Source organism: Bufo gargarizans, chromosome 4, assembly GCF_014858855.1.
Source record: "Bufo gargarizans isolate SCDJY-AF-19 chromosome 4, ASM1485885v1, whole genome shotgun sequence".
Classification (NCBI taxonomy): Eukaryota; Metazoa; Chordata; class Amphibia; order Anura; family Bufonidae; genus Bufo; species Bufo gargarizans.
This window is the reverse complement of record NC_058083.1, coordinates 387,706,876-387,732,264: the sequence shown is the minus strand read 5'-3', so window position 1 is coordinate 387,732,264 and position 25,389 is coordinate 387,706,876. Positions and strand designations below refer to the sequence as shown.

Sequence of the window (25,389 nt, the reverse complement as noted above, 5' to 3'; positions counted from 1 at the left end):
TTAGATCAGTGGTTCTCAACCTTTCTAAAGCCGTGACCCCTTAATACAGTTCCTCATGTTGTGGTGACCCCCAACCATTACATTTTTTTCCTTGCTACGTCATAACTAATTTTGCTACTGTTATGAATTGTAATGTAAATATCTGATATGCAGGATGTATTTTTATTGCTACAAATTGAACATAATTAAAGCAGAGTAATTAATCACAAAGACAAAATGTTGGGTACCCCTCAAATAAATAAATCAGTGGTGCATCAGGTTTCCCCCAAATAAATAAATCAGAAGTGCTCAGGGTCCCCCAAATAAATAAATCAGCGGCACGTCATGTCCCCCCAAATAAATTAAGCCTTGCTCAGCCAAATAATTAAAATAAAATTAGCCAGTCTCAATTAAATCATTGGTGGCAGTGGTGCTCAGCGGCTGTGTCATTAACGAAAAAACTCGGACCTCAGCAGACAGGCGGCCCGACTTACCTGTCCAGACGTCAGGCTCCTTCAAGCACAGGCAGTGCTAAGGGGCCGCTGCCGTTGTGCGGGCGACCCACAATAGGAAGCCTCAGACGACCCCCCGGAAAGGGCCGATCGACCCCCAGGTTGAGAACCACTGTGTTAGAGGTTAATTTCAAGAATATACAAAATGTATTATCTGCCAGAAATTGTCAGAACTATTGTCAATTTATACAGGGAGTGCAGAATTATTAGGCAAGTTGTATTTTTGAGGATTAATTTTATTATTGAACAACAACCATGTTCTCAATGAACCCAAAAAACTCATTAATATCAAAGCTGAATATTTTTGGAAGTAGTTTTTAGTTTGTTTTTAGTTTTAGCTATTTTAGGGGGATATCTGTGTGTGCAGGTGACTATTACTGTACATAATTATTAGGCAACTTAACAAAAAACAAATATATACCCATTTCAATTATTTATTTTTACCAGTGAAACCAATATAACATCTCAACATTCACAAATATACATTTCTGACATTCAAAAACAAAACAAAAACAAATCAGCGACCAATATAGCCACCTTTCTTTGCAAGGACACTCAAAAGCCTGCCATCTATGGATTCTGTCAGTGTTTTGATCTTTTCACCATCAACATTGCGTGCAGCAGCAACCACAGCCTCCCAGACACTGTTCAGAGAGGTGTACTGTTTTCCCTCCTTGTAAATCTCACATTTGATGATGGACCACAGGTTCTCAATGGGGTTCAGATCAGGTGAACAAGGAGGCCATGTCATTAGATTTTCTTCTTTTATACCCTTTCTTGCCAGCCACGTTGTGGAGTACTTGGACGCGTGTGATGGAGCATTGTCCTGCATGAAAATCATGTTTTTCTTACCTTACCTTGCAGACTACTTCCTGTACCACTGCTTGAAGAAGGTGTCTTTCAGAAACTGGCAGTAGGACTGGGAGTTGAGCTTGACTCCATCCTCAACCCGAAAAGGCCCCACAGCCCAAACCAGTACTCCACCTCCACCTTGCTGGCGTCTGAGTCGGACTGGAGCTCTCTGCCCTTTACCAATCCAGCCACGGGCCCATCCATCTGGCCCATCAAGACTCACTCTCATTTCATCAGTCCATAAAACCTTAGAAAAATCAGTCTTGAGATATTTCTTGGCCCAGTCTTGACGTTTCAGCTTGTGTGTCTTGTTCAGTGGTGGTCGTCTTTCAGCCTTTCTTACCTTGGCCATGTCTCTGAGTATTGCACACCTTGTGCTTTTGGGCACTCCAGTGATGTTGCAGCTCTGAAATATGGCCAAACTGGTGGCAAGTGGCATCTTGGCAGCTACACGCTTGACTTTTCTCAGTTCATGGGCAGTTATTTTGCGCCTTGGTTTTTCCACACGCTTCTTGCGACCCTGTTGACTATTTTGAATGAAACGCTTGATTGTTCGATGATCACGCTTCAGAAGCTTTGCAATTTTAAGAGTGCTGCATCCCTCTGCAAGATATCTCACTATTTTTGACTTTTCTGAGCCTGTCAAGTCCTTCTTTTGACCCATTTTGCCAAAGGAAAGGAAGTTGCCTAATAATTATGCATCATTAGACCACACCCCTTCTCATTACAGAGATGCACATCACCTAATATGCTTAATTGGTAGTAGGCTTTCGAGCCTATACAGCTTGGAGTAAGACAACATGCATAAAGAGGATGATGTGGTCAAAATACTCATTTGCCTAATAATTCTGCACGTAGTGTATTGGTGCCTTCAATTTCCCCAAAAGGAAAAAGAGGGAGAGACACCAGAAGATCTGCTTTGACTACAAAATTGAAGGAGAACCCTTAGTGCAAACTACAGGCCTTGGGTGAGTCTTAGGGCTCAAGCAGACAGACGTAAAGGGCCTGTGCCCATGTTGCGGACCGTAAACTGACCTGAATGGGTCCGCGATCCGCAAAAAGTGGTCGAAGGTAGGACAAGTCCTATCTTTTGCGGAACAGAGGCACGGATCGGAAGCCAACTGAAGCACTACTAAGTGTTTCTATGGACTTTTGGGTCCATGTCACAAAAGATAAGAAATCTCCTATCTATGGCTGTATTTTGCGGACCCATTTAAGTCAATGGGTTCAAATACACACCACAGCCAGTGCCTGTGCATTGGAGACAACCATTTACTGTTCGCAGCACGGGCACCCTAACATTGGTGGGTATGAGCAGTTACATTCATGGGATATTCCAAAATTGGAATACACATTGTATACGGCTGCCAGTAGTTTACAGAAAGGGTTGAGCGGACTAAGATACAGTGTTTCCAAAATCCTGGCTACTTCTGGCTGCTCCATGCTACACATATTCCAAACTAAGCCATGAATGGTTGAGATGAGAACATCCCTTTAAGAGCTTAAAACAGCCTTTCTCTGAACAAACTGACGTTCATTGCTGGTCTTTCAAGGTTGTGGTCTTCTCAGCTACAGGACTTGATCACATTTGAAAAACCCAACATGGAAGAGTAGCTTTCTCACAGATACCTGTGACATGTGTCTGTGTCATAAAGAAAAGCTGATGGTCAACAGAACATGTGTTAAGTCCACCTATTTGGCCATCCACAATCTCAACCACTGTAACAATGAGTCCAAGGGGTGAACATCCCCATAGGCACTGTGTATAGCAGTTTGTCCGGTTTCTTAACCCTGACATACAGAAAGCCATGATAGGCATGAACTATGGAGCACATGTAAACGCATTCCATCACTTTTGAAACAGAATCAGTAGCTGGGAGCAGCTTCCCATGCGAGAGGTGTGTCAAATGCGCCTTTTAACAATTCATTTTCCATTGCTTGAGGTGTGCCAGGTCTAACATCCCACTAATAGGCGTTCTCCCAAAAATAGTTACTTGGGGAGATTTAGTTCCTAAATAAGGAGTAGCTTAAAACTAATTACGGTAAGTAATGTCAGACAATGGGAGGATAATAAAACTAAGCAGTCAAAATCTGGATCATGTCCAAACTGCATATTTCTTTGCTGGATGCGAAAAGCCACAAAACGTATCTACAAATAATAATTTATTTATAGACACTGTGACCCAACGGTGCAATTAGTTATTTGAAGACCATTTTTCAGTATACAGTCAGATCCATAAATATTGGGACAGCGACACAATTCTAACATTTTTGGCTCTATACACCACCACAATGGATTTGAAATGAAACAAACAAGATGTGCTTTAACTGCAGACTGTCAGCTTTAATTTGAGGGTATTTACATCCAAATCAGGTGAACGGTGCAGGAATTACAACAGTTTGATTATGTGCCTCCCACTTGTTAAGGGACCAAAAGTAATGGGACAGAATAATAATCATAAGTCAAACTTTCACTTTTTAATACTTGGTTGCAAATCCTTTGCAGTCAATTACAGCCTGAAGTCTGGAACGCATACACATCACCAGACGCTGGGTTTCATCCCTGGTGATGCTCTACCAGGCCTCTACTGCAACTGTCTTCAGTTCCCGCTTGTTCTTGGGGCATTTTCTCTTCAGTTTTGTCTTCAGCAAGTGAAATGCATGCTCAATCGGATTCAGGTCAGGTGATTGACTTGGCCATTGCATAACATTCCACTTCTTTCCCTTAAAAAACTATTTGGTTGCTTTTGCAGTATGCTTTGGGTCATTGTCCATCTGCACTGTGAAGCGCCGTCCAAAGAGTCCTGAAGCATTTGGCTGAATATGAGCAGATAATATTGCCCGAAACACTTCAGAATTCATCCTGCTGCTTTTGTCAGCAGTCACATCATCAATAAATACAAGAGAACCAGTTCCATTGGCAGCCAATAGTGGGACTCACACTATTATAAATCCATTGGTTGCAGGATATCTATTAGAGGGATATTTGCAGCCCTCGGCTCTCTCTGCAAACAAGGAAGTAAGAAGGATTAAGAACTAGCATACTGACCTGGACCAGAAGCGCGGTCCGAACCCCATATATTCTTGATCTGGCCAACTGTTGTGAAGGATGTTTTCTTCACCAGGGAAAGAATTCTTCGATCATCCACCACAGTTTTTTTACGTGGTCTTCCGGGTCTTTTGGTGTTGCTGAGCTCACCGATGCATTCCTTCTTTTTAAGAATGTTCCAAAATGTTTGTTCAGCCTAATGAGGGCTTGCTTCACTGATGATAGTAACAGCTCTTTGGATCTCATCTTGAAAGTTGACAGCAACAGATTCCAAATTGCAAATAGCACACTTGAAATGAACTCTGGACCTTTTATGTGCTCATTATAATTGGGATAATGAGGGAATAACACACACCTGGCCATGAAACAGCTCAGAAGCCAATTGTCCCATTACTTTTGGTCCCTTAACAAGCGTGAGGCACATATGCAAACTGGTGTAATTCCTACACCGTTCATCTGATTTGGATGTAAATACCCTCAAATTAAAGCTGACAGTATGCAGTTAAAGCACATCTTGTTTGTTTCATTTCAAATCTATTGTGGTGGTTTATAGAGACAAAAATGTTTGAATTGTGTCAATGTCCCAATATTTATGGACCTGACTGTATATAAGCGAAAAGTTAGGTACAGCAACTTTGTAAATACATTGCTTTGAGCCATATAGCCTGCATTATAGTGCAGAGCTGCATTCAATATTCTGCAAGCTCCAGAGCTGAAATCACCCAGGATTCCTAATTATCTTAATGGTATACTTGTTCCGGTAACTTTACTTCACACGCCATAAATGTTTCTTAAACGAGAATAGCGCTCGGATACTTGGGGAGTTTCACTTTGCAATCATTAGGAGGCATATGACGATTATTCTTGAGATTGTTCAATCAAACCTCTCCTCTCACAGACTGACATTGTTTGTTGGCTGAACGTTCCGTTTCCATGGGGAGGTGTGCTGCCGGCATTAGAGATGCAACTCAGTAGACTGATCGGTAAGTCTAAAAGGGGCAATAGCCAGGAATAAATGTTCGGCTGATCACAAGCCCCTGTACTGTGATGTAGGGAAAATATAGCCAAGACATCGTGCCGAGTCAGGATGTTGATGACTTATCCTCAGGTAAATGAACAGGATGTAGAACTCGCAACAGCACCTTGGCCTCTTCAAGCAGCTGATTGGTAGGGGTGCTGGGAGTTGTGAGGCTGTGGGGCTCATGCAAGCGTTGCGTCCTCTTCAATGTTTACATGCCTGCCATCTAGCAGTGGTGCAGTGTAATTACACGTTCCTCTCCTGCTCAGGTGAACTGCACCGCCTTTTCAGATCAGGTACGATACCCTGCACCCCTGCCAATCACCTGTTACCTTGTAGATTCGGCCCCAGAAGTACCCAGCTCTATGCACTGTAAAGTGGACGAAGCTGGTGCTGGGAACTACAACGCAACTGCCACTCACTACAACTGGAGCAGCAATCAACTCCAACCAGTACACCACGGATGGTGCTGTCTAGTTCCGGCATTTGGATACAACGCTCAAAGACTTCCATTACAAAAGACCGCTGCTGTGAGTTATACTGTTTACGGTGACCCTCTGCGTTGGAAAACGTGGTAAACTAGCTTTGTTCTATACAGTGAAAAAAGTATACCGACTGATAAATGCCCACCATATTCCCATAAGACGTATATAGAGCCAGCCTATGGCCACATCAGAGGTTTACCCCAGATGGACAAAGTCACAGGATCCACACATTGCAGTTCTTAATGTACCGTAATGTGACCTACATAAAATGAACACTCCGTCCATTAAGGCCTTGTCAACCCTGTAAAGCGTGCTATACAGTGCATATAAGAAAGCAACTAGAAGAGCTCTGGCTAGAAAAGTATGCAGGTGAACATGGTTGTCCTTAAACACCCCGCAGCAAGTCTGCGAGATACAGACAGCGTTGTACTTCGGAATGTCTTGCCTGCGGGGAGCTGCTTAACCGCAGCTTCACGGCTCCAAGAAAGCAACCACATCTCTACCCACACTGCATTTCTAAACCCACTCATCACTTTTAGGCAACTAGCTGTGGTATGGCTGCATAAAAAAAAAAAAAAAAATTCAGCATATACAAATCGAGTAAAAAGTCCTGTTTCATTATGATGGGGTCAAACAGCCCCATTTAAGGGGGTCTCCCCATTATGGAAGTCAATTTATTTTACCATTTTCCTCATCTATAACGTTGTTCGGTTGCAAGGAGAACGGCGCACTGCGCATGCGAAGCCGCCGAAAATAGCGCTGGCTCGGCTATTTCCTTCGGCCCCATAGAAATGAATGGGAGCGTTGGCCGCGCATGCGCGGTGCGCTCCCATTCACTTCAATGGGAGAGGTGGGGAGCTGTGCATGGTGGTGGACGGACCCTGGGAAACTCTGGGTCCTCCAGCCACAACTCTCCCCGGCTCCGTTCTCGTTGTAGGTGCGGGACCCAGAGGATAACCCCTTTAAGTCTGAGGGCTCATGGCTGACCGTGGTTTGGTTGATGCGGACCCATTCACTTCGGGCAGCAAAAGATGTGGACAGCACTCTGCACGCTGTCCACATCCGTTGATCTGTTCCTTGGGGCCGCAAAAAATAAATAAAAAATAAAACTTGTCAATTTTTTGGACAAGAATAGACATTTCTATTATGGGCGGCATTTTCCATTGCGCAAACTGCGGAACACACACGGACGGCATGAGACCTTAGTCTGTGGTAGGGATCGACCGATTATCGGATTTACCGATATTATCGGCCGATATTCAGGATTTTGAACGCTATCGGTATCGGCATCTATTTTGCCGATATTCCGATAGTGTATGGGGAACACAGATCGCGCTGCTGACAGCGTTCTCAGTGTTCCCCTTAGCAGCAGCACAGGGGAGAAGGAGCAGTGTCTCCTCCCCCTGTGCTGCTCCTGCCGCTGCCGCCAATGTAAGGACAGGGGACAGGAGGAGGGGAGGAGCTATGGCCACTGCTCCACCAATGAAGATTAATCTATCATTCATTCATATACAGGAGGCGGGAGCTGCAGGATCACATAGCCGGCTCCCGGCCTCTATGAGCTGTAGCTGCGATCTGCGGTAGTTAACTCCTCAGGTGCCGCGGATCGCAGCTACTGCTCATAGAGGTCGGGAGCCGGCTATGTGATCCTGCAGCCAGCTCCCGCCTCCTGTATATGAATAAATGTGGGATTAAGCTTCATTGGTGGCGCAGTGTAATGCTGGGGCTCCGATCGGTTACCATGGCAGCCAGGACGCTATTGAAGCCCTGGCTGCCATGATAAGCTCCATGCTGCTGTGTGCACAAAGCACACAGCAGCAGGGACAGTGTGAGCTCCTATTCACCCTGATAGATCTCTATCAGGGTGACTAGGACAAGGGTTCTAGTCCCTAAGGGGGCTAAAAGTTAGTGTAAAAAAAAAAAGTTACAAAAAAAAATAATAAAAACACCAAAATATTAAATATAAATGAAAAAGAAAGATTTACAAAAAAAAAAAAAAATACACATTAACAATAAACATTAATTTTCTGCAGATTTGTGGGAATTTTTTATTTTTTTTTCAAAAATGAAAATTCCCAGAATATCGGTATAAATTATCGGCTATCGGCCTGAAAGTTCACAAATTATCGGTATCGGCCCTAAAAAATCAATATCGGTCGATCCCTAGTCTGTGGTCTGTGTTATTTTTGTTGGAGGCAGCAGCAATATTCTTGACATCAAAATGTTGACGTTGTGGCTTCCATTTTGAATAGCGGACACAAGACACATGAGCAGAAACTTAGAAGCATCTACAAGATATGCCAAAAATACTTGAAATGTGTTCACCAGAACTCAAGTCTCACTAGGGTCTGGGCAAGACCTTTTGCGTGCGTAGCCCTCTTCAATGACATCTATAAGGCTCCTTTCACACTAGCGTTCGCTGGTCCGCTCGTGAGCTCCGTTTGAAGGAGCTCACGAGCGGACCCGAACGCAGCCGTCCAGCCCTGATGCAGTCTGAATGGAGCGGATCCGCTCAGACTGCATCAGTCTGGCGGCGTTCAGCCTCCGCTCCGCTCGCCTCCGCACGGACAGGCGGACAGCTGAACGCTGCTTGCAGCGTTCGGGTGTCCGCCTGGCCGTGCGGAGGCGTGCGGATCCGTCCAGACTTACAATGTAAGTCAATGGGGACGGATCCGTTTGAAGATGCCACAATGTGGCTCAATCTTCAAGCGGATCCGTCCCCCATTGACTTTACATTGAAAGTCTGGACGGATCCGTCCGAGGCTATTTTCACACTTAGCTTTTTTTTTGCCATTTTAATGCAGACGGATCCATTCTGAACGGAGCCTCCGTCTGCATTATTATGAGCGGATCCGTTCAGAACGGATCCGCCCGAACGCTAGTGTGAAAGTAGCCTAAGATACAGAAAGAGATGAGCCTGCACCGCTGACTTACACCAGGTACTTTACCTATAGGAGTCAATGAAGAAGTGCCGGGAGTCAGACCCCCTCAGATCTGATATTGATGACCTATCCCGCAGCTAGCTCATCAATATCTTTGCACTGCACAACCCCTTTAATAACACTACTTTGTATCAAGAGACTTCTCCTATTAGATCACTAAATTAAAGGAATACTCAATCTTCCACATTTATGGCACACCATTTATCACTGAAGTCTGGGAGCTATGGAAAGATCCAATCTGAAATTTTGCAGTGACTTATTTTGCAGGCAAAGCGGTCAGTTTGAATCAGTGAATGGGGGGGGGGGGGGGGTTTGAGGGCTAATTGGATCCCATTCTTCTGATAGGTGAGGGTCTTAGAGATGGCATATTTGGCATACCCGGTAAATGTGCCATAGGAATACCACTTTGCTGGGTGTTGTTCTATTTACTCAGAATTATGGTCAAGTTCATCCAAAGCCGAGCCCCTATTTGTGATGCGTCGATCATTTGCAGGGATCAAGGGAGGGTTAGAAGAGATCAGGCCGTTCTACCAATATGTAGGGGTATGTATTGACCTAATATGTATGTCCAACTCTCCAATGAAAGCAGATGTTTGGATTTCAACATGCCCAATCAATTATTCTCATGGGAGATAAGGTGCTGCCAAAGGTGCCTGGCTTTCCCCATTCAGTCAACAGCTCTCTGGTTTATGGCCTGCTTAAAGGGGTTGTCCGCCTTTTAGAAACTGGTGACCTATTCTTCAGATATGTGGGGTCAGTGAGGAGGGGAGGTGGTAAAAACAAACTACTCAGGAGAAAGGAATTAAAATGGATCCATACTTTGAGATCGTTACAGCCCTATGGGCTGAGTTTAGAGTTTAATGTAGCCAGTATAGACTAGGATGGTGGATGATCCACACCAGTGTTATATATACCGTAGCAATTGTTTTTAGGATATTCTATTCTATAGGGGGCTGAGGTCCCACCCATGCTATGAACTATAAATGGTCAGATTTGAGTATATCATACATTACCATTTAATATCTCTACATGCATAGATGATATACCTGTACATATGGTTGCCTGATGCAGTGCAATATGTTTTATATGGCGCATAATCTGATTGATGATAGGATAGGACGCCAGCTACCTGTACTGTATTTATGATTTGATCAATGTCCACTGTGTTATGCTATAGATATTGATCATATACGTTGTCCCAATGTTTTTCAGCTGTGGCCTAGAATTATGGTTTGATCCATACGCGGTACCAACTTACTGACGCTTCTGTATCCCCTAGGTAACGCAACGCCTAGCTCCGTGATTTTGCGGGCGGGGCAGAGTTTCTGTGATGCTGTGGTCAGCTGGTTGCTGACGTCTGCTATCGCGGGATTTCGCTCCGGGCACGAATGTGTGACGTGGAGCGGGACCAGCCGATACATGGACATGCACAGTGTGGTATTGAGGACACGGACCACAACAGAAAACATTGGTGATAAGGCGAGGGCAACTACAGGTGATGACTGATTAGGATATGTTAAGTGATCTAATGGGATATGTGGTTTGGTGTATGGTTACTTTTAATTGGCACTGACGATTGTGGGTGGTCTTGGGTGTGGGTATTTATATGCAATTCTGCCATATGTTTTTTATGCTTGACAAAGGCTGTTGTACAGCCGAAACGTTGCTGTTTTTTCGTATGCTGTGAAGTCCTAATAAAGATGGAATGATGGGAGATACTGCCACCACTATTTGATTTCCACGTATTTTCTGGCTGATTGGATCCACGGCTGGTGCGGAGCTGTTGCAACTCCCTACAACAAGGATGGACCATTGAGTGCTGCACCTGCACATATGTGTCTATTCTTCAGATAAGTCCTCAATATCAGAATGGTGGGAGTCCGACATCCTGCAACCCCACCAATCAGCTGTTTGAAGCAGCTGCCAACAGGATGGGGCCAGAAGTAAAAGAATCCGTCACTGTGTAGTATGTAGGTAGCTTACCTCCCATTCACTTCAACCTGCGACTACACAGTGGACGGAGCCTTCAGCTTCCAGCTCTGTCCACTGTTAGGTCTTCTCACCTGACAACGTGATGGCCGTTCTTTTAATGGCCTTTTTCAAAAAAGACCATCTATGGCTGTATTCGCATTTCAGTTTTTTTAACAGACTGAATACCGGCAGTCAAAAAAAAAAAAAAATAGGACATGTCCTATCTTGTCCATTTCACAACATGGCAGACCCCATACAAGTCAAGGTGGTGTTTTCAAGAAAGGCATCTGGAAACAGACTGTTTAACCTGTTTAACAGCTTCCCCCCACAGATTTGATATTGAGGACCTATACTAAGGTCATCAGTATCTAAAAGGTGGACAATCCCTTTAAAAAGTCACTGTACCTTCACACAATTTCATTTAATAGCGAATGATGCAAATAGCAAAATATTACGGTAAATCACATCATTTAAAGAGGACCTGTCACCGCTCCTGACATGTCTTAATAGCGTCATGCATTCCCTATGTAATAACAATTCCGCAGCATCTATTCTTATGACTCTATGTTGTGCTGTTCCTTTATTATTTCTACAGTATGGGTACAGTCTGCAGTAAGGGTACAGAGGGGTGGTAACCAGTTGGGAGTGTGTACCTGCACAGCAGGCAACACTGATTGGATAGAGTGAGTCTGTGCAGGGAGACACCTGCAACTGGTTACTTCCCCTCTGCACCTCTGTACCCTTACTGCAGACTGCTAGCATTTCATTCATAACTTTGAAATAACTGGGAATGTCTGCATCTTTTGCGGCTCCATTGAAATTAATTGTCTGCACCCGTTCCGCAAAATTGCGGAACGGATGCGGACCTGTTCATACGACCGTGTGAATGGGCCCCAAGTGTGATTAATCTCTCCTTATCTGTTCTGTGATCTCCGGAGCTGAAAACAAGCATAGTGGGAAGCTAGGGAAAGGATGTCAGCAGTACAGTGCAGGCAGAAGGGAGGTGTCCCTGCTTCTGAGAGAAATGCATCTAGCAGTGCAGCTGAAACTGGGAATAATATGACTGAAACACCATTAGGGAAGCTCAAACATAACATTCCTTCACAGTTATAGTTATACATTATGCAAACTTTTAAAACTAAGGTATGCTTTAGGCATTGATTGTGATTGGCAAAACTTACATGTAAATGCAGCTTACACACAATAAGGTAATATTGGTGATTAATGCTATGTAGGTGAGATAAAGCCTGCATACTATGGATGTGATTCTTATGAGCTTTTGTTCCTAAAATATTGTTAAAATGTGACAATATTGATGGGGTCTGAAGCGATAATCCATTCCAGCAGAAAACCCTTTTTGGTAATGTATTACTGGTAAACACCAGGATCACTGATAAACCGCTTACACAATAAAACATTTTTCAGTTTTTTAACAACTCAAAAACAACTATTCTCTCCTAGCAGGAGGCGAGCCAAGTCATATAAGATATAGAATCATATTAGGCTCCAAACAAGGCAGGAAAAGCAGAGCTGAATGTCAAGTCAACTTTCAAACTTGTGCGATAAAATTCCTTCCCGAGAAACGCAGCCAAGAAATGCTGCTCTATCAATCACTGCAAAGCCTCTGATCAAGTCTGAACACACGAAGCATCCGAGAGCGCCAACACTAAACTTACAATACGTACAGATAACACAGAAATGTTTGATCTGTGGCGAGACGCGGGTTGCTGCAGTTTTCAAGTATACGCTTGAAATCAAAACTTCTGAGATAAAAAAAAAATCTGAGTGTTCACAGAGGAATTCTGAAAGATAAGTGAAGCTACATGGAAAGCGCATTTCCAGGGATCTGGCCATATGTCACGATCTTCAGGGTGGCTACTCTGTGTGAATCTAGCCTTAGGTGCAGGAAACCCACATGAAATCTGAACCAAAACCACACATAAATAAGCACTATTTATCACATTTTTTGTGGCTTTTATGTTTTCTGATGCTGATTTGATGCAGTTTTGCTGCAGATCTCATCCCTCCAATTATAAAGGTAAAATCCACATAAGAAAACGCTGCATGTCTCAAGGCCTACTTAACCACCTGTTTTGCCCAAGTCCAGCTCCAGCAGTGGGAAAAGTAGCTAACTGGAAAAGGGAAGGGCTGCTTTAGATGCGGATATCTCCTGAATGGTAGCAGGAAAGTCATAACTTTTTTCTTCTAAATTCTTTTTTTATTTTGCAGGATTTTTAGGAACTAATTTGGGGTATATATAGTGTAGAAAATAACTTTATTATTTTATTTTGAGGGGGGGGGAAAAAAAAAAAAAAAAAAGCAATGTTATTTTGTGGAATTTATTATTTACGGTGTTCACTGTGTGGTAAAAATAACATATCTTAATTTTGCGAGTCAATACGCTGATGATCATGCCAGGTTTCTATTTTTTTTTTTATTTCCTCCTGCAGCCTGTCAGCTCTGAAAATGCTCCCTCCTCCTCCAGACTGAAAGGGAGGGGAGGCGGCTGCTTTAGCAGTTCATATCTCTGGTTTGGTACCAGCTAGAGATATGGGTTTAGGCTACTTTCACACTTGCGTTCAGAGCGGATCCGTCTGGTGTCTGCACAGACGGATCCGCTCCTATAATGCAGACGATGGGATCCGTTCAGAACGGATCCGTCTGCATTATAGTTTAGAAAAAATTCTAAGTGTGAAAGTTGCTCAGACGGATCCGTCTAGACTTTTCATTGAAAGTCAATGGGGGATGAATCCGTTTGAAAATTGAGCCATATTGTGTCAACTTCAAACGGATCCGTCCCCGTTGACTTACATTGTAAGTCTGGACGGATCCGCATCCACTCAGAATGCATTAGGGCAGTACGGATGCGTTCGGGGCCGCTTGTGAGCGCCTTCAAACGGAACTCACAAGCGGAGCCCCAAACGCTAGTGTGAAAGTAATAATTATATTGTTTGAAAGCTGACATTCCAGAATGCCAACATTACCTTCAGTACTGGGGAAGATATCACTGTTAGAAATCGCTGTTAGTAAAAGCAGGTTTTACCTGCAATTATTCCCGACTCGATTTCTAACAGTGGTATCTCCTCTGTTGTTTGGACTTTTGCTTGGTCTTGAAAACCTGGAATAGCAGCTTTCAAACAAGTCCAGACCTACGCTCCTTGCTGCTACCATTCAGGAGATATCAGCATCTAAAGCAGCCCCTCCCCCCTCCACTTCTGCCTGAGTCCGGGGAGAACAGTTCAGTACATTTTCCCACAGCCTGCGCTCAGCTCGTGTAGAACAATTAGGGGGTTTTCCAAAATTCAGATACTCATGACGTATCCTCATTATAGGTCATCAATAACCCAGCGGCGCGTGTCCGATAGCTAGGTCCCCCACTGATCAACTGTTTGAGGAGGCCACGGTGCTCCAACTATCGACATAGCCTCCTCGAAGCTTGCCAGGCACAACGCTGTCCATTGTATAGCGTCTGTGGTTGGAATCGCAACTCAGTCCCTTTCACTTGAATTAGACTGAGTTGCACCTAGGCCATGTGATCAATGAACGTGATATCACTGGCCTAGGAAGAGGCCACGGTGCTCAATGGAGCACGGTGGCCTCCTCAAGCAGCTGATCAGCAGTCGGAACCCTGTCGATCTGATATTGATGATCCAGAGGATAGATCATCAATATCAAAATTTCAGGCAACCCCCTATAATTCTGAAAACTGCACAATGGCCCAATTTAAATCCCTCTACTGGTACAGGAAGTTCCCCCCTTCCCCTTTTGATCTGACACAGGTAGAGTGCTCCCTCCCCCTCCTTGTGAGTTGGTGCCGTGATGGAGAAAGCACCGGCTAAGTTAAAGGGGTATTCCACTTAGAGTAAGCTAACTCCTATCACATGGTAGGGCATAACGATTAGGTGAAAAATGCTGGCAGAATCTCTTCTGAATACTCTACCAAATCCTCAATACTCTTCTAAAACATTTGTGATACACCAATAATCCACCACCAAATTAGAAATCTGTTCCCCAAAAAGACCTGTTTTCAGCTAGTAATCCACTAATCTACTACAAATTTTTCTGCTGCAGATTTTGCCGTGTGGACTTGTGTATTCACAATCCCTGACAAGCAGTCCAGAGAGGAGGATGGGGCAGTTCTTTAGCTCAGTGTTCTGAAGTAACTTGTGCTGCTGTGTAATTAGACCAGGTTCTGTGTGTACTAATAGGACAGCGGCCATTTTATTTCTCCTAATGATAGCTCACTAAACAAAACGAAGCATTATAACTAATGAAAGATATTAGAAAATGTTTATTATAAAGTAAAATTTAGGTATTTTAATTTCCTTAATTCCTGGAGAACCCCTTTTAGGCTACTTTCACACTAGCGTTCGATCGGATCCGTTCTGAACGGATCCAATCATAATAATGCAGACGGAGGCTCCGTTCAGAACGGATCCGTCTGCATTATATTGGCATATAAAAGCTAAGTGTGAAAATAGCCTCGGACGGATCCGTCCAGACTTTCAATGTAAAGTCAATGGGGGACGGATCCGCTTGAAGATTGAGCCATATTGTGGCATCTTCAAACGGATCCGTCCCCATTGACTTACATTGTAAGTCTGGACGGATCCGCACGCCTCCGCACGGACAGGCGGACAGCTGAACGCTGCTTGCAGTCTGAGCGGATCCGCATCCATTCAGACTGCATCAGGGCTGGACGGAAGCGCTCGGGTCCGCTCGTGAGCCCCTTCAAACGGAGCTCACGAGCGGACAGCCGAACGCTAGTGTGAAAGTAGCCTAATAAAGCAGTCAGGGCGGTCTGGCAATGCTGTAGCACCCTGACTCAAAGGCACTTTTAAGCAAGATTTTTCCTGCTAAAAAAAGTGAGTCTTATAGTCCAAAAATCCTGCAAATACAATAACAAATTGGTAAGAATAGTGGAAACAAAGGTGATTTTATGGTTCTATGGATAATAGGAAGACACAGATATATATGTCATGAGTGGGCACTGGTTCCCACACCATGTGGCTATATCTGTCATTTTTCCACAGGATTGCAGCTGTAATACCTACCCACAGCTAGTGACGTGCCGTTCTAGCATGATACTGCTGAGGCTAATGTCACAGTGGTCCTGAGACCAAGCCACTTCTGGTCTGGTCAAGGATTGGAAGTGGCCAGGAATGTGTATCTAATTTTATACCGAGGAACACGGGCTGTTTTTATTTTTAAGATGCCATGAAAATAAATAAACCAAAAATAAATTGCAAACTCCATCCACGCTTATGAATATGTTGCCTCAGAGAATCATCAAACAGCAACACATGGATTGTTAGGACTCATCCCCACGTAATGGATTTGATTTTTAACTGCAATTCAGATAGAAAATAGTCTGCAAAAAAAAATCCACACCATTTTCCATATTGAATATTCATGATTTGATGTAGATTTGCCACTACAAATTTCCTTGAAGAACTGCGTTAAATCTATTACGTGTGCTCATATCTTAATACAGGTCCATAATATATTGCAATGTGCATGGCAACTTCTGGAAGGTGAAGGTTGCCTTGATATCCTGTGTGAGCTTTGTCCTACCCACCCACATGAATAAATGTACCAGATTAATAATGTTATATTTATCACAAAAAAAAAACTACATAAATAATGCACACAATACTAGTATTTATAGGTGAGGAAATGGTACATCTGATGTCCCATAATGCATTATAAAGAAGAAGAATATTATAGGCAACTGTAAGAATAAGAGGACAACCAAATGAAAATCTACAGAGTGATGTGACAACTTAGGAGCAGGCAGCAAAGTCTTACAGCGAACTGAGATTCCCACCAAGCATGAGAAGTACGTCACAGGAGACACCGGGGAAGGCCGCAGCAGGCTGCTCCTCTGTGCCTTTATCTCCTTCTCCAGCTGGTTCCTGGAAACAATGACCATCCTCCCATGAAGAATGGAGCAGTGACACATGGGATTCTGGCCTCTCCTTCTGACTAGGCCTCCTCTACTTGTAATTAATGTAATTATCTGGTAACTGTTTACGACATTCTGCTTTGTAACAAAAGTATTCTGCAACTGAGTATTTTCTGGTGGATTTTCCTGCCATGTGTGAAGGCACCATCATACACAAGTGTGAAAGTACCCTAAGAAAAGATCTCACAGAAGATTACAATACATGGACTTATTATTATTATTGTTCCAGATGTTGCAGATTTATTGAAACTTTGGCCACATTTGTGGTCTGCGGCCATGTTCTGATCACCACAGGGTTTGGTCATTAAGATTTTCTTCTGGAGATAAAAATGATCCAGTCATCCTCTTCATGATATGCACAATATTTCCCAATGGCTTACATTATGTTTATCAGTGTATTTTGCCATTTTTCTCCTAGTTATCTAACAGCCTGTCAGTACTTTTATAAAAGGTGTGGATAAGCAGCAGCGACTTATGTAACACCTTATTTAGCCAGATGTTATGCATCATAAATATAGCTCATGTGTACGACAGGCCAGACCTGTCATACAGGCATCTTCTAGTCAACCTTCTGCGAACACAGGACGTAGCCCGCACGGAGGCTGCAGTACAGCGACTCGCATAGACGCCTTGTAAGACTAGGTTCCCAACTTATCCTATACAGAGATTTTCTGGGCGTTATATATTGACACCTCGACACCTGGCACCCCCGCCAATTAGCTGTTTGAAGAGGAGGCAGCGCTCCATGCAACATTTACCTCCTCTTCATCACCCATGCCCGTCATCTCAGAAGTTTCGGCAGTGCAGTGTACTGACATGTACTCGCTTCATTCGCTTGAATACAGCAAGTACTTGTAATTAAAACCGCTGATAGGTGGGGGTGCCGGGTGTTGGACCCCTGCCGATCAAATACTAATGACCTATCCAGATGATAGGTTATCAATATACATGGCCTGCACAAAGCCTTTTAACTCCTGGAAAACCCCTTGAAAGGTGTTGGCTCACAAAAGTAATGTTTTAACTCAATGGAATACTAATAATTACGGTAAGTATACGAGCAATATTAATCTATTAAAAACTTATTTTATGCACTTAGATGTGTTACATGAGCGTCAAGTGGTGGCATCCACTATAGTTTCCTCTTTGCTGGAAATGTGGGTCCACCTTCTCCATCGGGCAGAAGCTTCCCTTCTCTCTAGGCCACCACTTGACCTGTGGGTCTTCAGTACATACCATATTGCTTTTTATTAGATGGCTCACTGGGGCTGTGCATGTGGAGCGACTATTTTCTATGCAGGTTGGGGGGCAGGGTCCTAAAGAGCTGAACTACTAAGCTCTTGAGCAGTGGGGGTTGAGCTGCTGCCTACCCACAGAAAATGAACAGAGCTGAGGTGCACCTCGTGATGCATTAGTGAATTCTATTAATGCAGAAGGATTCTTGGGATAACCCACCTTAGCATCTGTATGTGGCTTGCATGCGTGCTGTACAGGTCCCTCAATGTTTCCATTGTATCTGCTGACCAGCCTACTTCACAGAGTCTTACCATGGAAACTGGAGATTCACTTTAATCACAACATCCCTGAGGAGGGGGGACTGAAGCCAAAACCCTCTTTGCCATGAAAGGCATCTTCAAAGAGCTGGACGTTTTTTTTTTATTTCATTATGTGAAAAAAGGATCCCCAAAGTTATTAGGACCTCCAGTAATCTGCAGGAGACACACAAAGCATGGATATGCTGAGACGGTCTGAGTAGCCACCTTCTTTTCTGGCTAATTGACAGATGTCCACTTAGCCTTTTATACCTTCTAAATGCTGGGTCTCTTTCACAAAATTCTTAGTCCTCTTCCATACTTTATCAGGTCCGGTTCAGCATCAGTGTTGAATTGGACCTGATGAAAGGATCGGTCCGCTCCAGAAACGTGTGTCGTCCAAATCAACTGGTTCTTGAGAATTTATCGACGGTGAACTCTTCGGCAGAGCGATTCAACTGCACCGGCTCACTTTGCTCCTATCTTTGAGTGACAGGTAGTAATGTTGTTTGCCTGGCCCTGTGTTGTGGCATGTGCGCCATTGCTTTGTACAGTACAGCCCTGTTTGCCAGAGAAGTCATCTGTACTGTGCATGCGACCAGGCCCAGTCACTGGGAGCTGGGGAGGGGGTAGAGCCCAGGAGAAAGAAGCAAAGCTTTCAGAGCAACAATGGCGACGCTCTCATTGCACTGACCAGTTCATCTGCACATAAGAAAAAGAAGAACTTCTCCAGAATGTAGGCAACAATCAGGAAGGGATTGAGAGCGTATCACTCAGGGACCAGTGTACATCTAACAATGCATTTAGATGGACTTGAAGGTATAGGGAAACAGGTGCTCTTTAAGACCACAAGGGGCAGATACGCAGAAGAATGGCAGCATATTACAGTAGCAGTAAAGTGAACGAGATTGGGAAAAACTGCTATGCAGTGCTATATAAATATACAGGAAGATGTAGGAAGCCCATACAGCCGTGGATCCAGGTATAAGGACCACTAGTATGGCACCCACAGACATCACCAGCAAGGGGAAGGGGGGGATATCTTGCATCCACCTAGTCAGAGACAGCTTTGAAGTGAGGTTTTTTAGGAGGCGGTGTAAATAAGGCTACTTTTACATTAAAGTTTTTTGCGGATCCGTCATGGATCTGCAAAAACTCTTCTGTTACAATAATACAACCGCATGCATCCGTCATGAACGGAACCAGTTGTATTATATCTTTTATAGCCATGACGGATCCGTCATGAACACCATTAAAAGTCAATGGTGGACGGATCTGTTTTCTATTGTGTCAGAGAAAACGGATTGACATTGACTTCCGTTTTGCTCCGCACCACATTGCGGACAGAAAAAACGTTACCAAACGGAATGGAATCCATTTTGGTGCACTCCGTTTTGTTCAGTTCAATGAATGGGGACAAAACTGAAGTGTTTTCTTCCGCTATTGAAATCCTATGACGTATTTCAATAGCGGAATTGTAAAACGCTAGTGTGAAAGTAGCCTAAGACAGTTTCTTGAAGGATTTCTAGGATTGTTTCCATTGTTCTGGTAAAGGAGTATGAGCTGCAAATAACTGGGCTTATACTTACCCCTCTGATGTCATTCCGATGGTGCCAGGGTTCCCACTGCGCTCCACTTCCTGTCTCAACACAGCAGGAAATGATTTCTAATGTCACTCAGCCAATCGCTGGTTGAGGCGGGTCATCACTACAGGCAGTGATTGGCTGAGAGGCACTCGCAGCCATTTCCTGCCGTGTCAGGACAAGATCAGGAGCATAGTGAGGACCCCAGCACTGCTGGAACGGCAGAAGAGGGGAATCAGGCCTGATTGGAATATCACTTTACGAGGCATCCAAAAATTGGGGTCCAAACTTAAAAAAATATATATATTTACTTTAAAGAAGTAGCTACAACAGACCGCTATTTAGAAACCCTGCTCCTAAAGATCAGTAAATAAGACAAGCATGAGTGTAAGACTTGGCAGCTGCATGCCTATGTGCCAGCATCGATTTCAACAACAGCGCTCGTGTTTCTAGTCCCATGTCAGGGCACCGTGTGTACACGGCTCACATGTCACCCCCTTACTCCACATCAACATCTATTACTACAAAGACTTTTCTTCCACCTTTGCTGGAGCTACGTTTTTCCAGCACTTCCCTAAACACAGTAAAAATCTGTTGACCAGTCATCCGAAAACAGTTCTATGATGACCAGACAGGAATTTGTCAGATAGAGACTTAAGGTCGCACAGGTCTAGGCTCCTTGATGAGCAGCTAAGGACACAAGGACAGAGTGGTCCGTGTGCCAGATTATCAGAATTTTACGGCACTATCCCCTTATAACTTATGACATTCGGGAGCCAAATCAGGTACATGGAAATGTAATCTTCCAGAATGCCACTGCCCATCACATTGTGTGAGTGGAGAGAAGGAGAGCCATCATAGTGACCTGCTGATCATGACTTCAAGCATTGCTTAATAGTCATATAGGCCAAGGAACCAAAGTATGGTGACAACATGTGCACGTAGTCTGGACATGGATGTTGCAGTACCGGTAATTCTTCTATTACTTCTATAATTGGCGCAAACATTATGAGAGTACCTTCCTCCTGTAGGCACTGCCTATGCTCACATGTCCTCAGCACAAGTCATATCATAACCGTGACTGAAATGATGACTCCTATCTGGAACATTCAATCACAGCCAAGAACGTTCTATGCCTCAAGAGCTGCTGTTCCTACAGGTTTGGACCTCCAAGCTTTTATATACGCTATATGAAAATTCTTATTCTACTCGCATAGCAATTATGCCCTTAAAGGGGTTTTCCAGCACAATAAATTTGTGGGCTGAACGGATACTCACCCTCACCGATCCCCTAGATCTACCGTTCAGAAGCTGTTTCAGTCCCTTCTGCTGTCCACTTCCTGTCCGGTCTTGGATGCAAGAAATGCCAAATAAGGCCGACTCAGCCCCTCTCTGGCCCTAGCGGTGATCTGCCTCAGTCTGAGCAGGCCTTATCTGAAATGCCAAGCCAGGAAAGGAAGTGGAGAGCAGAGGTGACTGCGGCAGCAGTTGGGGATCAGTGAGGGAGAATATTTATCATTTTATGCCACCAATTTTTTATCGTGCCTGGAAACCCATTTACAGCGGTTGACTGAGATTTTGATATTGATGGCCTGTTGTTAGGATAGGTTATAAATATCAGATCAAGGGGGTCTTGACACCCGGCACTCCCGCGAATCAGCTGTATCAAGAGAGTTTTCAAGCGCTGGGGAATCTTCCTAGGCCAATGACATTACATTCATCAGTCACATGGCCTATGTCCAGCTCAGTCCAAGTGAATAGGACTAAACTGCAATGCCAGGCACAGCCACTATCCAATGGACGGCGATGTGCTTGCTAAACTGTGAGATGGCCTTCTCAAACTGCTAATTGGTGGGGGTGTTTCGACTCCCGAAGATCTGATATTGATGACGTATCGTGAAAACACCCCAAAAAAACCTTTAACCACCTAACTGTTTTGCCCGAGTCCAGCTCGGGCAGTAGGAAAAGTAGCGAACTGGAGAGAGGAGGGCTGATTTAGATACTGCTAATGGTAGCAGCTAGAAAAGGGGTTGTCCGACTCACCTTACCAAATCCCACTCCTGGTATCACGCTTTCCGGTCCCTGCTGGTCCCTCTTGACACACAGGAACCAGACTCAGGCAATCAATGGCTGCAGGGGTGACTGTCCCCAGCCACTGCTTAGCTGAGAAGTCATGTTCTGCGTGTCGAGAGGGACCACAAGAAAAAACTGGTGGTGGACCCAGACACATCAGAAAGCTGGGGATTGGTAAGCAGAGTATGAATTTTGTTATTTTACATGGTTTTTAAGCCTTCTTGATACAAATGGAACCCGCCAGACAACCCCCTTAGAGTTAGCTCCAAACAGTAGAGAAAATCATGATTCTGAAAAGTTCAGGCACTTTCCTCTTACCTGACCCCATTGCTCTTATACTTTTTAGGCTACTTTCACACTAGCGTTTTTGCAGATCCGTCATGGACCTGCAAAAACACTTCCGTTTCAATAATACAACCGCATGTATCCGTCATGAACGGATCCGGTTGTATTATGTCTTCTATAGCCAAGACAGATCCATCATGAACACCACTGAAAGTCAATGGGGGACGGATCAGTTTTCTATTGTGTCAGAGAAAACGGATCCGTCCCCATTGGCTTACATTGTGTGTCAGGACGGATCCGTCTTGCTCCGCACCACGCGGATGGGGACAAAACTGAAACGCTTTCTTCCGCTATTGAGACCCTATGACGGATCTCAATAGCGGAATTGAAAACGCAGATGTGAAAGTAGCCTTAGAAATGTCAGCGCACCTGACTCGAAGGCTTCTGTAACTATAGTCCTGTACAGAGAGTCTATACTACTGGCTAAGGCCTCATGCACACGACCGTTCCGTTTTTTGCGGTCTGCAATCCGCAAAAAACGGAAGCCGCCCATGCAAAGCGCGGACAAGAATAGGATATGTTATATTTTTTAGAGGGGCCGCGGAACGGAGCAACGGATGCGGACAGCACACAGAGTGCTGTCCGCATCTTTTGTGGCCCCATTGAAGTGAATGGGTCCGCATCCGAGCCGCCAAAACGGTGGCTCGGATGCGGACCCGAACAGCGATCGTGTGCATGAGGCCTTAAAGGGATCCAAAAGGAGCTGGGCACACGATATCAGAGATTCAATAAAAAACACTGGCTTAAAGGGAATGTCTAACTTTTATTAAAACAACTCTGACAGCTGCATAAGAGCTCAAATCTGCCACAGCCTTGTCCCATGCTGGGCTCTGTTCACACTGCGGTGGGCAATCACCAGACGATGGGGGAATACATCACCAGGGGTCGTTCGCAGGCAGTTCTGCCGCTCAGAGCCCCCTTCAGTTAGCTGCCATCTGTGGGAGGCGTTGGGTGCAGCTCTCACTTTTTGGGATGATAAGCATACCCTAATAACTGCAGGTAACTCCTTCAGAGGGGTTGTGGCACTACATTTACACCCCCTACCCACAGGACAGGGGGTAAGTACATGATCGCTGGGTGTCTGACCACTGGGAGCTCCAGAGATCACGAGAGCGGGGGTCCACAAATGCCAATAAACTGCCCCATGAGAATGGGGTGGTGAATGTGTGTCCACTGCTCTATTCACTCCTATGGGACCGCCAGCTACAGTCACAACAGTCCCATAGAAGTGAATGGAGTAGTGGACTCGCATTCGCACCCCCGCTGAAGTGAATGGGGTGGGGTTAGCTCGCCTGGGCACCACTGCTGCATTCTCATGGGGCCGTTCGGTGGCACCTGCAGACCCATGTTCTTGTGATCACTCAGAGCCCCAGCGATCATACACTTATGCCCTGTGCTGCAGATTGCTTGCGGACCCCCATTCTCATGGTCGCTGGTGCTAACAGAGGTCAGACGACTATGAAACACATAAAGGTAAGTGTCATGTGTGGCACCACCCCTTTAACGGCAATGATTTATGTACAGTATAAGCATTCCCCAAACTGTGCATGAATGTGACAGGAGTAGTATCCGTACCCAGATAGCGGTCGTGGGGCCGCAACATAAAAAATAAAAAAAATGCATTTTTGCTGTAGCTGGCACCACACAGAAGACTGGCACACCGGCCAAAGAGACTCATCATAAACATCACAAGTATTTCTGGAATTGGACCACATGATGCATCGTACAGACAGCACGATTACATAATATTAGGCAGGACTACTACCCTCATCCTGTCCATACTGTAACCCATACGCAGTACCTGGAACGTGCAGATGGCACCGGGCCTCCACCTCGTCATCACAAGCACTAGGCCTCTAAGACCTCTGGCAAGGAGAGGGCCTCCATTATTAATCCTAGCACAATCAATCACATCAATCAGGTTGCCATGGGCGACACGTACTAAACGAACACCGTAGGCCAGATACCGCCATACTGCGCTGAGGTCGGCAACTTTGTGGTGATGCGATGCCATCACGTATATCATACGCCATAGAAATCAACAGCAGCGGGTAATGACCCTCTAAATGTCAAATGATGGAGTCAATACCACTGCCAGATGTCAGGGTAAACATGACCGACATGTTGATTTGTGCCAACTGGCCATCTATATGCCAGCCCCCCACACATGGCAGCAGTCCTCCAGCTTTTACCTATGAGGAGGAAAGGAAAGTTGTGCAACTCCAAGTCTCAGTCTCTTATACAGGATGCCCGCCACTCACCATCCGCAGCCCTGGCACAGTCATACCCCTTTCAGACTGTCACATGCCTGTCTCAGCACATCCTGGCACTGCCTGGCACCACGTCATGCCCCTTCCCCAGGGCTCTGTTTACCTTGTATACATCCCCATACGTGCCGCTGCCAATCCTCTGGATGAGCTCGAAATCCTCCTGCGGATTCCTCCGGGACAGGTCGCAGCCTGTGCTCATGGTGGCCGCCCGGGGGGTCCCCGGACCCCGCTGACTCTCACGGGCTGGCTCAGGGCAGCTGGCCTCCGTTCACAGCTCGCACAGCAGTCGGCCGCGGCCTCGGAGCCTCTCACAGCACAAGACGTACAGCAGAATTCAAGCCCCGTAGATCCCACAACATGGCTCCCGAGCCGGGCCTGTGCGCAGGCGCAGTGCGGGGGCAGAGGCCTGTGCCAGGGGTGGGGGGAGAGGAGGAGGTAGAGGAGGGCACCGGGCCGAGAGTGCACTGCTAGAGAGACCCGGGGGGCGTATTCACACCTATGCCTTTAGTAAATAGCGTTACTCTGAATATATTTACATTTCATTTTATGTTGGCTATGTTCTTTAGAATCATTTTCAGTTTTTATTTCTGTAGCACCAATATCAATAGCTATAACAGTACCCTCAGAACCATTTCTGCAGCCCCCCCTGTGGTTAGACCAGAGGTGATCATATTTACCTGACACCCCCTTCCCCCCAGGTTTCAGTTCCATCGCTTCCACCCAGGTGTCACAGTTCTGGGCTCTTCCTGCATCAATGCGCGGTTCATTTTCCACCGCAGTGATTGGAAAACTGGTTTAGTCGCCCGTAGCGACCAG

The 25,389-nt window shown here is 45.1% G+C and overlaps 1 protein-coding gene across 6 annotated transcripts in view; it reads right to left on the bottom strand.

The window, feature by feature from the left end:
- Positions 1-24,947, bottom strand: part of MAP4K3 (mitogen-activated protein kinase kinase kinase kinase 3) — a 275,619-nt gene extending 250,672 nt beyond the window's left edge. For all 6 annotated transcript variants that reach the window (XM_044291852.1, XM_044291853.1, XM_044291854.1 and 3 more), the window contains exon 1: positions 24,677-24,947. In XM_044291852.1, coding sequence (XP_044147787.1) covers positions 24,677-24,772 — 96 coding nt within the window. In that variant the 5' untranslated portion in view covers positions 24,773-24,947. The remainder of the gene's footprint in view (positions 1-24,676) is intronic.
- Between the last annotated feature and the right edge of the window lie 442 nt (positions 24,948-25,389).